The 14887-nt window shown below is 34.7% G+C and overlaps 1 protein-coding gene across 9 annotated transcripts in view; it reads right to left on the reverse strand.

Moving 5' to 3' along the window:
- The window catches only part of Btrc (beta-transducin repeat containing E3 ubiquitin protein ligase), a 186462-nt gene that overhangs the window by 76770 nt on the left and 94805 nt on the right, over nucleotides 1-14887 (reverse strand). For 5 of the 9 annotated variants that reach the window (XM_027930096.2, XM_027930095.2, XM_071610973.1 and 2 more), the window contains one exon: nucleotides 6847-6924. The exons of 2 other annotated variants lie outside the window; for them this stretch is intronic. In XM_027930096.2, coding sequence (XP_027785897.1) covers nucleotides 6847-6924 — 78 coding nt within the window. Of the gene's footprint in view, nucleotides 1-3; nucleotides 23-6374; nucleotides 6447-6846; nucleotides 6925-14887 lie in introns of those variants that run through there. 2 more of the 9 variants (XM_071610979.1, XM_071610980.1) reach the window with 2 other exon arrangements.

Raw genomic sequence — 14887 nt, forward strand, 5'->3', positions numbered from 1 at the left:
CACCTCACATGCATAATGCCCTGGGTTTAATCCCCAGCACTACCACCTAAAAAAAAAGAGAGAGAATATCATGCTGCTTCTCTGGTGGTAGGGGGTAATATTCACAATGACTGGAATTGTAGACCAGTGGTATAGTGTGCTGTTGGCATGTGCAAGTCCCTGGGTTCAAACCCTGGTGTACACATTTTTTTTTTCAAAGTTACAAAAGATAGAAAAACTAATTTATTATCCTTCAAAATTATTCTCTTTCTACCTTATCCATGAATATAACATGTTTAGGGGGAAATTAGATATATTCCTGTCCTGAGAGTTTCTAGAGTAGGAGATGGCTTTTATTTTCTGACAACGTATCTGTAAAATGGGTATGTGACCTTCATCTCCCAAAGAAATGACTTAGATCAGTAAATTAAATTTGTCACAGTCCTTTTGACCACTTTAGAATATAAAGGTTAAAAGCACAATATTTTACTATTATAAGATTTCTTCCAGTTTGAAATCAAACTAGTGAATATAATAGCTGCAGGCAAGAAGGTTCGGTCTTCAAGCAACATCTGAAAAGGTAGCTTCATGATGAACCAGAGGCAGAGAGTTTTGCGTTGGAGTACTTTAATATGTTTTTATATTGCATATAAAGCACATAAGCATAAACCAGTAAGATGCCTTGCTGAAAACTACCTTCTTTGTGAAAGCAGGCTGTAATTCTGAACAAGTTTTCAATTTTCACATTGCTGCTAGGGTAAAACATTTTAAAGAGTTTAATTTTTTACAATGGATTCAATGACATAGGATTATCTAACAAAGTAATGGCTAATCAATAGAAGGTTTAGTTGTCAGGTGAAACATATAACACACTAAAAGGGATTGATTGCCAGGCTTCTCCTTATTTACTAGAAGGTATATATTTAAAATGACACAAACTTGTTACCAGGCTGCATTCTTTTTAACCTTGCAAAAAGCTGCTTAAGAAATCTGTTCAACAGCCCTATAGCAAAACAAGATATAGTATAATGAAAATGGCTAGCGATTGGGGGGCTAGGAGGAGCAGGAGCCTTCAGATATATAGCAACATCAAATCATGTCCTAAGCAAGAATACAGGATAGAAAAAGCAAACTACAAAGTGACATCTAGGGAAGCTGGAACTGGGCTTTAAAAATACCATGAAGATGTTATCAAATCTGGTTGAAGAGATGCAAAGCTGTATCTGATTTCATTCCACAGTGTTCTTAGGGCAGATTTTTTTAGGACTCATGCTGCTTGGTGTAATAGGCTCCCCCTTTCTCCTTCTTCTTTTTTAATGATACATCCAGATTAAGTACTGAACACAAAATGAATTGGGCCCATATGGATTTTGACCAGCATATAAGCTGTTTCCTTTATAATTTATTCACGATATCTCAAAACTCTCTATATGAAAATACACTTTTTATGGTCATTGCAACCCAGGAGTTCAATAATATTTTTCTACTAAGTCAATGATTACACAATTTGTCAAAGAATGATTACACTGAAATAAAAATAAAACAAAACACCAACCCCCTATTACAGTCTTCCTTCCTCAAAGTAATTTTAAGAAAGCTAGTTATTAAATTGCTTCTTTTTGAAGAAGGGTTTTTGTAACTAGGCACAAATTGCCAAACTATGTTTTTTTTTTTTTTTTTTAACATTATTAGACTCTGAAGGATTCAGCAGAAGTGGGAAGTTATATAAACAAATCACTTCATCAGATTCAGAAAGATCACTTTTGTCTTACTTAAGAGACCTACATTAATTACCTTTAAGGTCTTTTACATGGACTATTTAAAATATGTACAAATTTATTTATTTATTTCAAATGAGGTGCTTCTTCCAAAGTATTAAATAATGTCTACAAATGCAAAAGCATTTTTATAAATAGGTAATTAAAACAGATGACTAAAATTAAGTCAAGCTGCAAAACATTACCCAGAATGCACTATGATTTTTTTTTAATAAACATTTCAGGCAATTTTTCCATGCAAAGCCCAGAGCACTTCAGGGAAAAAAAAAAAAAAAAAAAGGAAGTAAGAAGTTTCATAGGGTAAAAACCACACATATAATGAAATAATGCCAAACCCTAAAGTATTTACAAGATAGTCCCTTAAGCACAGTTTGTCATACTGCAATTACACCTTGCCTACTGCCAAGCCAAAGTGCTTACTATTGCCACTAGAGGGAGAAGTGTCTTAACACAAAGCAATGGTAGATAGGGAATGGGTTTTCTTGAGCAATTATCAGAACAAAGCTCCCTTGGCTGTGTGTACCTTCTAATTACTCAATACAATTAAAATGACTAACCTAAAACAAATAGAAAAAAAACTGCCTGCCTGGTAGCAGGGACTTCATTAAACTTTTTCCCCTCATCAATCAAATCAGAAAGAAGAGAATACCATCATATTTGAACACTATAGAGCTCTTAAAGGAAGTAAATTCTGTGAGGTTTGATTCCCCCCCCCCCCCTTTAAGTAAGAAAAGAAGTAGCTCTCTTGAAAAAAGAAATGTCGTGGTATTTACCCATCTGGATGCTGCCTTGAAAACAAATTGTCCTCCAAAGAACAGAAATATAGTATGTTTTCTCTCAGTTCACTGGTTTATGAATGACTTTTTGTTGTTGTTGTTTTGTTAATACACACTACAATGCCATTTTCTGTGTCAGTGATGTGCTTTTTCCTCCTACTCATCCAACTGTAGAAAGGAGCTATACCCATCAGACTTCCATGCTTAAACTGGCTATTTTAACTTTTAGCTCTTCATCTCTGGTTTTTGCAGATCTATTCCAAAGTGATGTTTACAATAATGTAAGAATTTTTTGAGGGGAAGAAGAGATAGTAGGCAAAGAAAACAGTTCCTTATGCCTTCTTTAAAAAAAAAAAAAAAAAAGCATAAGTAGTTCCTTTTATAAGGTCCAGTCATTAACAGAAAATGACAACAGAGTCATTTCTCTTTCAGCTGACAATTGTGACATTTTTCCAGCAGTGTGCAAGGTGTTGAAAACCTGGCAGCTGTTACCTCCTGGGATGAAGATACTTTTTTATCCTCCCTTGACAGTTTAACTCAGTGGGTCAGCACCTTTAAAGACTGCAAAGTATCCTTGAAGAGGATGGAAGCTTGAATTACTGCTCCCTCCCTAATCAATGTAAACCCTCACTGCAGGTGAAGGCTCCAGCTATAGAGGTGCATGGGGGAGGAAAATGTAATGCCCTGAGCCAGATGGTTTTTATCTTGTTTTTAAAGAATAAAGGAACAAGCTAACAAGGGAGACAGCTACTTTGTTAGCTTCTTGGCCTCTCTCATGGCTTTGCATCCCCAGGGTTCCAGCTACACAAGAGAAAGAATACAGAAAAACGTAAACACTTAAAGAAATATAACTAGAGGGCTGGCATCATGCTGCTTTCAAAGAGTTGAGAGAGCTCTACTCAATGCTTTATTTATCACTGCCCACGTTCTCAGGATGGAAAGTGGACACATACACAAAGGGAATGGGGGTTGGAAGAAGGATTAGACAGCATCACAATTTACTCAATTACAGAGAAAGGCTGAGCTGACAGATCCTATTAGCACCAATGTGAAGCAAAGGAGTTGCATGTTGTAATGCTACATTTTCAAAAAGTAATGAGTACTTTCATGTGCCCTGCAAGGCCTTTGCCCTCCATAACAGATATGAATAAAAGCTATGAAAACAGTAGATGTGGTTTCTTTGGCTTCACATTTTAGGAGTAAAAGAAAACTGTATCTGCTTTGAACATCCTTAAAGTAAAAGTTTATACTTAATACCAAGAGATGAGAAGATTATTCTGAAACTAAGAAAATTGACTTTCTTCACTAGGATGCACTGCTTTACTCCCCTCCATCCCCCTATTCCCGGACATGAAATGGAAAAGCAGGTGTACAAAATGACTTGGAAACACAGGGAGTCACATCTCCCAACTTTCTCCTTCATTTCCTTTTCTGATAATATCTGTCAGGTTTTTGGAATTACTATTATGGTGGTTTTATAATACAAATCAGGAAATTTTCTCTCCTGCTCTATTTTCAGAAAAGGTTTTTATATAAAGATTGTTATTATTTCTTCCTTAAATGTCAATTGAAATCACCAGTGAAACCACATGAGCATTTTGATAATTAATTCAATGTAATAGATACAGGGCTATTCAAATTTTGTATCATATTGTGTTAGTTTTAGGTTGTATTTTCAAGGAGTTTGTCTATTTCATCTCAGTTGTCATATTTCTGGCATAGTTGTTTGTAATATCCTGTTATTATTCTTTTAATATATGTAAGAACTCTAGTGATAACTTTTCTTTTAGCTCCTCCAATATTTTATAGTTCTTCACTGTTGTTTCTTAACAACAATGGCAAAACTCCACTTTAGAATAACATAAGAAAACTAGAAATTAGTTTAAAACAATACTAAATTGTTAGAACATAACTGAACTTTTTATAATCAATGGTGGGAGAATTCCTGAAATCCCATTAGAAATACCTGTAAAATAATCTCAAGAGACTGGCTCACATGATACAAACCTTACTTATATCAACACTAGGTATAAGGTGGCCTTGATTTTTTTTTTTTTGGTCTATATAATATGACTACTGTGGGGTGGGGGGAGATGGCAAATGGCACTTCCTTATTGTCATACCCGATAAAGAAAAGGAGAAGTTTAAAAAGCTTATATATTATGTCCTTCTTTAAAAAAAAAAAATCAGCAATGGGGTAATCAAGTTCAGGGCAGTCCTGGACAGCTGCCCTGTGACCCATTTCTATTGACCCCTGCTATTCATCACTCTTCCCTAAGATTAAGAGGGCAAGCTCCTAGGGAGTGACCACCACAATAGACAGACACAAGCCAACAGTAATCTGGTTCGAGCAAAAAACCAGATGGCACTGCAATAAATTTACAAATCTGCATTCATAGGGCTGTTAAAACACCCAGAAGCTAAAAGACTCTGAGGGCCCCTGGAGGATCTCCTACTTCCCTGTTTCTAAAGGCCATTTCTCTTTCCAAGAACACTGAGTTCATGCTCTTCACAAAGAGAATAGAGATAAAACCCTTGACAAAGAAGGGAGGGCGAAAAGCCTCATGACCTAATTAATCTCCTGAGCTTGGATCTCAACACTGAATGACAGATATTAGAAAAATCATTTTGGAGCACTGGAGGGAAAAAAAAAGGGCTGTTAAATTAAAGTGGCGGGGGTGAAGAGAACCTTCTAAAACAGCAACGGAAAAAACAACACTAAATCTCTTTCATATACTACATAGAACAGATCTTGCTAGTAGAAAATGATTCAATAATGTATGCATTTATTTTTAAAATGAATCAGATTAGTCCCATGTGTGACCTGCTGGTCCATCTGTATGTGCTGGACTTAATAGGCACGATTTTCTCTCTTGCTTCAGTTTGAAGTATGAGAGAGATAAATTTAGTTTAATTTTCAACAGATCAGCCTATCCATTTTCCAAATGGACCATCTGGATCAGCCTATTAAAATTAATTTATAACTTTGCAGAGTGAAAATTCGTTTGTTAGCTTAAATAAAGTTGCCAAAACTTTTTGTAGTGTCATTGTTTTCTGATGGTTGTTCCTGTATAGTGGGCACTGTTCCCACCTCCCAATTTACTTTATTCAATACTGTTCTATTGACTTAAATAAATTCCAAATAGCTAAAACTGTAACTGTATCAACATCAATTACTGATCATTTGGTTTGTTTGTTTACAAAGCTTCCTGAACTGACTCAATTCCATGTAAAACAATTATTTTATAAAGAAGGAAAAAGTGCCTGTTCAAAAAAAAAAAAGTTAACATATAGAAAATAAAAAATGATTGTGTCTTGATTCTAATATGTTCCCTCTAAATTAACACTATGAAAAAACAGCAGTCAGAAAGCAGAAGCAGAAACACTCTACCACCAGTCAGGTCTGAGTTTCAAATCACTGACTCACAACAGTCATTTAACCTTGCCAAGCTTCCATTTTCCTCGTCTATAAACTGGAAATCACATCATATCCAACAACTTTACAGGGTTACTATGAGAATTAAGTAAGTATCATGTTGGTTGTGGGTGCTCAACAAATATTAGGTGTCCTCTGTCCTATAATGCCTTAAAATGCAAGTACCTTAAAATTATTTTTACTATTGTTGGTCCTCATCTTATCTAATTTTATATAAAAAATAGATGGCATTTTTATTCTTTGGCAATACTTAAAGAACTTGTTTTTGTTTTCAATTAGTGAGGACGATGTTAGAGGTTGCTATAGGTAGTGAGAAGGAAATTTTTTTTGGCCAGTATTTTAGACATTTTATTTTTTAAAGAAAGAGCACCACAGAATTGAACATTCACAAGTAAAACATGTTACCTTTTGGAGGTAGGGACACAGCAGTGAACAAAAAAATTTTCAAAGAAATCATCAATAGTGGCCTCTACTTCTAGAAAAAGCAAACAAAATATTGCTCAAGCTAACTTAATTACAAGCAGATCTATTTTGGTAATTAACTTTAAAAAAAGTATTAAAAATCTTAACAGGAAAATAAGATTTAGAGTCAATTATTCTACTGTCTGTACTTAAGAAGTACTTAATTTTTCCTGAACAGGACTCCGTTTCTTTGATTTTAACATTAACTACATATAACCAACTGACTATCTTGTACTTTTGCACCTAGGATTTTTTTAAATGATTGGACATAATATTACCTGACAGATGGCTATGGCCAGATCAACTTCAGAGTATAAGACTCTTAACTTAAGCTCCAATGTTTAAAGAACGGCAAATCAAGGACTTCCTGTCTGCTGATAGCTTTTGATTTTTTAAGTAAGACTGAATTTCATACCTGTCTAAGTGAATTCTTCTCTGGTATTATCTTCCTAGGGGGTTCACCATTATTACAGTCTTCTCTCTCTGAGGAATTCTGTGAAAGAAAGTAAGCTTTAATTCAGTTCTCATTATTTTCAATATTATTCTGTGGAAGTAAACTGAATTACATTTCTAATTCTGTAAGCTAGAATGTCATGTATATTTTATGCATTTATTCATTTTAAGATTTATATACATATAGACATACATATATGTACAGGAAAATACATGCCCATGTATATAAAAAAATGTAAGCAGGGATCTGGGTAAAAAAAATTTCATCTATGTTTAAGCATTGCCCAGAAGATCACATCAATTGGAAGTCCAGTTTAATCATCCTTTGACACAAGTTGACACTGGACACAAAGAAGTTCCAGTCCACACTTTTAACAAGTTAAACCACAATAATTAACACTCTTTTAAATAATTAGTTCCCGGCTATTGTATATGTTTGGTTAGTACAAATCTCCAAGTATGGGTCCTAAAAAACAGTTTTTTCTTCTGCTTCTTCTCATATTTGCTTATTGTCAATTAAGTAGCACAACTCTTAACACAAAACAATATTTAATCAGTGGTTTAGGATTAGAGTCCTTTCTTGACATTCTCACCTCAAATAGTAGTTACGAATCTAAAATATCAATCAGATTTGTATAACTAAGTAGGGTGAAATAATAGTCCCAAGTAAAAAAATGAGTCCAAAAAGTGCTAAAAATCTGCTAATTGACATAATGTAAACCACTATCTCAAGGTAAATTCAAGAAAAACAAATTATTTATTACTTGAATTCTATTTTCTGCAACTATATTTGCAACATTAATATTTTAAAACTTTAAGTTAATGTATTTATTATATTACACATAGGTGTTACATTCTGACTGGGGAGTTAGCTTATTTTTAGGTCCAGAAATTATACAACCCGTAAGTATTTACCTAAATTTTACCTAAATTTTCATGCATGTATGAAATAATAATTATTATATAATCATTACTGTGTCTTAAACCTACATATAAGTTATACTTTTTTGCTTGTATCAGATATTACACTTTTTTTAAAAAAATAGTTTTAGTTATAGACGGACATAATACCTTTATTGTATTTATTTGGTGCTGAGGATCGAACCCAGTGCCTCACGTGTGCTAGGTGAGTGTTCTACCACTGACATTGTGTTCATCTACAACTAAAAAATATTTTTAAAAAGCCCCAGCCCCAGATATTATACTTTTAAAGGTAGTAAAAGATGAAAAATGCACTGTTACCTAAGGCTCTTTCAGAAACTTCACTACTGTGGCTAACATCTGGGTGCTTTGTTCATTACCTTTAGTTGGCATGACAGATCAGAACCCCAAAAAATTTCTTTTGGGCAGAAATCTTTATAAGATTTAACTTGATGATTAAGAGATGCTAAAATTAAGACAAAGAAGAAAAATAGGCTATAAGCAAAGGATCAAAGAAGCAAGAACTTCAGAGTTCTAAATTATTACCCTCCTCATTTTGGAAAAGAAAGAAAAGGAAAGAGAACTTTTGCCAAAAATTGGGGAAAGGTCCAGGGGTAGTGCTACACACCTATAATCTCAGCAACTCTGGAGGCTGAGGTAAGAGATCTCAAGTACAAGGACAGCCTCAGCAACTGAAAAAGGCCCTAAGCAACTTAGTGAGACTGTGTCACCGGGGATGGGGATGTGGATCTGTGGGAAAGCACTTCTGGGTTCAAACCCTAGTACCAAAATAAAAGGGGAGCAGGGGAGATAGTTGAGTTAATAACAATAAAGCATGACAAATGAGGAAACTAGGTTGTAGTGTTAAAAATAACTCTTAGCCAAGAGGAAAAAGAAAACTCACAAACATTGTGACAGTTTTTTTAGACAGATTAACCAACTTTTTTCTATCATCATGAAAAATTAAACAAAAAATCCAAAGCTATTGTTACATAACACAGGCAGGGATGTTAAACTGGGCACCAGGGGCAAGGAATAGATATCCTTCTAATACTGAAGAGGAAATGCTGAATGCCAGTGAAAACGGGTAAAGAATTCTAGTCTTGAGAGTAGTGGGAATGATGAAATAGTCATCGTACCAAAGTGGTTGCCTGGGTGGCCCTCAAAGGATCTCCAACATCATTCAGGAGACCTCAGCAATACAATGATTGCATTCTTATCTATGAGGAAACCCAATAAGAAATGTGCTTAATTGCTCTGGATCAACAAGCTCAATTATATCCAATAAATTCTATTTAAGGATAACTAGATGGTGCAGGCAAGAATCATCATTGTTGAATGTGATGTTGCACGTCTGTGAGCCCAGCAACTTGGGAGGCTGAGGTAGGAGTATCACAAGTTCTAGGTGATTGTGGGCAACTTGGTGAGACCCTGTCTCAAAACGAAATTAAGGGTCTGGGGTTGTGCTCATTGGTAGAACACTTGCCTAGCATGTGTGAGGCACTGGGTTCAAAAGGAAGAAAGAAAAGAAAGATATTGTGCTCATCTACAACTAAAAAATATTTTTAAAAAGATGAAATTAAGTCAGGCATTGTGGCACATGCCTGTAATCCCAGCAGCTTGGAGGCTGAGGCAGGAGAATCATGAGTTCAAAGCCAGCCTCAATAAAAAGCAAGGTGCTAAGCAACTCAGTGATACCCTGTCTCTAAATAAAATACAAAAAAGAGGCTGGGGATGTGGCTCAGTGGGCAAGTGCTCCTGAGTTCAATCCCTGGTGCCAAAAAAAAAAAAAAATGAAATTAAAAGGGCTGGGGATTGGGCTGGGGTTGTAGCTCAATGGTAGAGAGCTTGCCTCGAATGTAGAAGGCACTAGGTTTGATCCTCAGCACCACATTAAAAAAATAAATAAATAAAGGTGTTGTGTACATTTACAACTTAAAAAAAAAAAAAAAAAAGAGGCTGGGGGGTGTAACTCAGTGGCAGAACATTTTCCTAGTATGCCCAAGGCCCTGGATTCAATCCCCAGTACTAAAAGGGGCCAGGGCCGGGTGGGATCATCATCATCATCATCATCATCATCATCAAGAGATGCAGAAGTCAGCAAGTGAAAATTTGACAAGTTAGCAGGACTGTTGTATTATCTCAAAATATTTCTCTGTAAGATACTTAATATTCACAAAGGTTAAAACAGTAACCTTATAGTGGAAAAATCTTGCAGACACCCCTTAACATTATGTGCCTCTTAAATGATATACTGAGAATAACACATCATTACTTTTGAGATACCCCTTGTCAAAACTACAAAACCTAAATTTACTCATAAGAAAACATCAGACTAACCCAAACTGAAAGCCATACTACAAAATTATCAATCTACTCTGAACAAAAAATGTCAAGGTCATAAGATACAAAGAAAAAGTAACTGTTCAGATTACAAGAAACCATGACACATGATGATTAATGTTAATTGTGATTTGAGTTTTTCTCTACAAAAAGGACATTATTGGGACAATTAGAAAAATGTGAATAAGGTGTATAAATGGGCTAATAACATTAAATCTGTTAATATTAAATTTCAAATTGTTTTCCCGCTTTTTTAGTTTTGGGTGGACACAATATCTTTATTTTTATATTTATGTGGTGCTGAGGATCGAACCCAGTGTCTCATGAATGCTAGGTGAGCACTCTATACTACTTAGCCACAGTCGCAGCCCCTTCCCGCTTCTTCTTAAAAAAATATCCTTATTTATTTTTATGTGGTGCTAAGAAGGACTAAACCCAGTGCCTCATATGTGCTAGACAAGCGCTGTACCAATGAGCCACAACCCCAGTCCTGCTTTCCCACTTCTAAAAATATACATAGGAGCCACGCTTGATAGCACAAGCCTGTAATCCCAGCTACTAGAGAAGCTGAGGCAGGAGGATCACAAGTTCAAGGTCAGTCTGAGTCAGCAAGACCCTGTCTAAAAATGATTTAAAAAAAAAAAAGGTTGGAGATGATCTCAGTGTAGAGCATGCCTGGGTTCAATTTCTAGTACTGGAGGGAAATTTACAAATAGGAAAATTCACTTTTTGATCTATGATTCTGTGAATTTTGACACAAGCATAAAGTTGTCTAACTATACCATACTTAAACTATGAAAGAATAGTTTGAACCCATTTCCCACTGAAAACCACTTTTTTTTTTTAAGCTCCTTAATTTGGCCTTTTTCCAGAATGTCATACAGTGTATAACCTGTTGAAACTGGGTTTTTTTCTCTTTTCTTTCTTTTTTTTTTTCTTTTACTTACTACAAAATATTGGAGATCTAGTTATGTTGTTACATAAATTAGTATTTCTTTCCCTTTTATTGCCAGGTAATATTCCATTGCATTTGATTTCCTGATTTTGATAATTTGTAGTACAGTTCTTTAAAACTATATCCTTGTTTTTAAAAAAACATGCATTAAAACATTTAGGGGTAGAGAAATATTATGTCTGTTAACTCTCAAAAGGTTCAAAAATTACAAGTAAATGGATATATGTGAGATATGCAATTGTGATAATGTGTTGCCATTAGGTGAATTGGTAAAGGATATAAGGGGATTCTTTTTTTACTATTCTTTCACTTTTCTATAAATCTGAAATTATCTCAAAATAAAAATTAAATAAAATAGGTTGAATCTAGAATAAAATATGTGAAGAAACAGGAGGGAGTAGTTAGAAAAGTGAAAAATAAATTTTAGGGGGAAATAAAATTTTATTAAATTAAAACTAACTCAGAAAACTTGACCACTGAGAAAAACTCATTTCCAATACTTGTAGTGTTTCATAATAGGAAATAATTTGCAGAAAGTGGTGGTAGTTCTGGAGTAACAACATTCTATAAACAGCACCAGTATATTAAAATATTTCTGAAAAAGATTCTCTTAACTTGTTACTTTTTATATTAATTCAAATTTGTTGTTGTTGTTTGTTTTTTGGTACTGAAGATTGAATCCTGGAGCACTTTACTACTGAGCTATATCCCCAACCCTTTTTTGCTAAATTGCTGGGGTTGATCTCGAACTTTTTTGTTGTTGTAGATGGACACAATACCTTTGTTTATTTTTATGTGGTGCTAGGATAGAACCCAGTGCCTCATGCATGCTAGGCAAGTGCTCTACCACTGAGCCACAATCCCAGCCCCATTGGACTTTTTTTTAAAAAACATTTATTTAGTTGTATATGAACACACGGTATCTTTATTTATTTCTTTGTGGTGCTGAGGATTGAACCCAGCACCTCATCCATGTGAGGAAAGCACTTCACCACTGTGCTACAGCCTCAGCCCCAAGATCTCGAACTTGTGATCCTCCTGCCTCAACACTCCTGAGTCTCTGGGATTATAGATATATGCCAACACTTCCAGCTCAAAAAGTTATTTTTTTTAGTCTAGTTTACTAATTTAGAATTTAAAAAGGCAGAATAAAAGTCTCACTGGCACCTCTGAATCTAACTTCAAATTGGAAGCTTTCAGGTTGTAACACTGGCAGACATGGGAACAGAGGTTTAGATAGAATAATTAAGAAAATGAAATACTCATGCATAAGATCTCAGGGATGTATTTTGGATGAAATATTCTCAGAAGTTAGCCTGGAATGAATTAAGAAAAAGTAATTGCATTTTAAAAGTATTCAGATAAAAATTTCAAAATCATCACATCCAAATTTAAAGTATTCTTTTGCCATTCTCACCTACTTCTAGGTCAGCTCCTTTTCTTCAGGCTTTTGTTTTTATTCCAGACTTTAAAGTTTTCAGAGTTGGCTTTTAATCAATCTCTTTTTCTTTGAACATTATTCTAACCAATTTCCAGTCTATAAATTTTCCTTTTAATCATTTGTTTTGATATATCTGACCCTAATTTTACATTTCCACTGCCTCCCCTCTTGTCTAGGCCCCCAATACCTCTTACCAATGCTATTAGTATTACAACCTTTTGACATTCTTGCCTAAATCTAGATCTGTCATAATCTAAACACTACTGCCAGAATTGTCATTCTAAAAAGATTACTTCATAATGCACCAATAAAAAAAATACAGGAAAAAAAAGGTTACTTTCCAGCTCCAAAACCTTTTTCACCTTCCTGACATCTACAGGACAAACCCAAACAACAATTACTACTACTACTACCTAATACTTTTTTGTGCTGGGAATGGAACCAAGCTTCTCATGCAGTATAACATTCATAATCTGGTGAACCTAACTCTGCATCAAAGTGTCTGCACCATTTACATGACATTCAGCATCATTCACCCAAAAAAGAAGAGCAATTTTCTTATCCTTGTGCTTTTGCTAATTCTGTTCCCTTCAGCCTTATTTCCCAACCTCTTCATCTACTAAAATTCTGGTTCAAGTCAAATAAAATGAGACCTGTTCTGAGAAGCCTATGCTTCCTCCCCATCCCCACCCTCAACCCCTATTTGGAATTTATCTGAATTAACACTTTATTTTGGTACTTACTCTTTGTATGTATCTATCTTTATGTCATACCTTTACATGAACATGTTTTCTACCCCCATTCTGCAGTTCCTTCAAGGGAGGGAGAGTTTCTTTTTCACTGTCATAGCCCAGTAGCTCAAAACAAAATTAGAGAATGTAAATTTTTAAAATGTTTGTTGGACTGAATACTACTGCCAGATTAATTTTTCTTAAACACCACTAAATGTCATGTTGGTCTTTTTTTTTTCCCCGGAAATTTTTTTTAGTGACTTCTTTCTTTGTTTCCATGAAATTAAATACTTAGTTCTAGGCCTGGTTTTCAGGACCTTCCAGAATTTTCTGCCACATCATACAAAGTTATTTCTCTTAACATATATTTCTGCCATAGTTAAGTCTCACAAACATGTGATAGGCTTTTGAAACTTTCAGAGGAGAAGGATCCTTAATTCTAGTCGAGTTCAATTGATGATTATTTACAATGTTAAAATGAGGTTCAATAGTCATATTTTTCCTAAGAAACCAATCACTCCACCTTATTCTATTAGAAATTCCTTAAACATTTTATCTCGATTCATACAATTTGGCATTAGTTGTGTACATTTTTGCAACATAACTCAACTAATTAATAAGAATGAAAACTTATTTGTAAAAGTCTTATAGCTCCCTCTTCCCGCCAATACATTACATCATATACAGACAACAGATGCTCAATAAATAATTCAAACCTTATACCCACAGTCAACTTAAAAATGTTTTTCATAGCAGAGAAATTTCAGTGATTGCCCAATTACAGTCCTACTGTCCTACTACTTATAGTGCCAGTGTGATCATTTAAAGCAGAAGTTAGCAAGCTCTAGCCTGTGGCATATTTTTGCAAATGAAGTTTTCTTGGCACACAGCCACACCCATTCATTTACCTTTTGTCTATGGCTGCTTTCACACTACAATAGCCCAGTGCTCACAACAGATATCCTACAGTCCACTGGCTCTTTATAGAAAAAGCTTTCCAGTCCTTGATTAAGTAGGAAAAGATCTGTGGATAACCAAAGCAATCTAACTTTTCAGAATTTTGGGTGGGGGGCTTAGGGGGTTGTTTTGGGTACATAAGAAGAAATGAAGATGTGTGGATGGCAACAAAAAGCAGGGTAATAGCTGGGGGAATATTCTCCAAGATCTAGTCTAATGGCTTATTTAACTATTTTCAGTTATCTATTTGAATACACAATTCCTGATAATATGGATAATTAAGAGTTGATTATATAATCAAATGAAAACCTAATTTACCCAGTGATGAAAAGTCAAGCCACTCATAATGACTTATAATAATCTTGCAGTGAGCATCTTGTTCAAGGTTGGATGGTATAACAGAGTCTGAACCTGTTTAAATAGACATCTATTTTAAGTAAAATACTATTTCTAAAACTAGAAGTAACATTTTCCACCTATGCCATTCTTCACTGGGAGAATGCAAAGAACTTTGTGACTGGGATAATCTTATCATTTTAGTAAAGCAGATAATTATAACCTTGATTTTGAACCCATTTTAAAAATGGAATCAATTGCTCATCATCATATAGAATGGCAAGAAAAAAAAATCTTGGGACCAATTTCTACCAACTAG

Source organism: Marmota flaviventris, chromosome 4 (genome assembly GCF_047511675.1).
Source record: "Marmota flaviventris isolate mMarFla1 chromosome 4, mMarFla1.hap1, whole genome shotgun sequence".
NCBI lineage: Eukaryota > Metazoa > Chordata > Mammalia > Rodentia > Sciuridae > Marmota > Marmota flaviventris.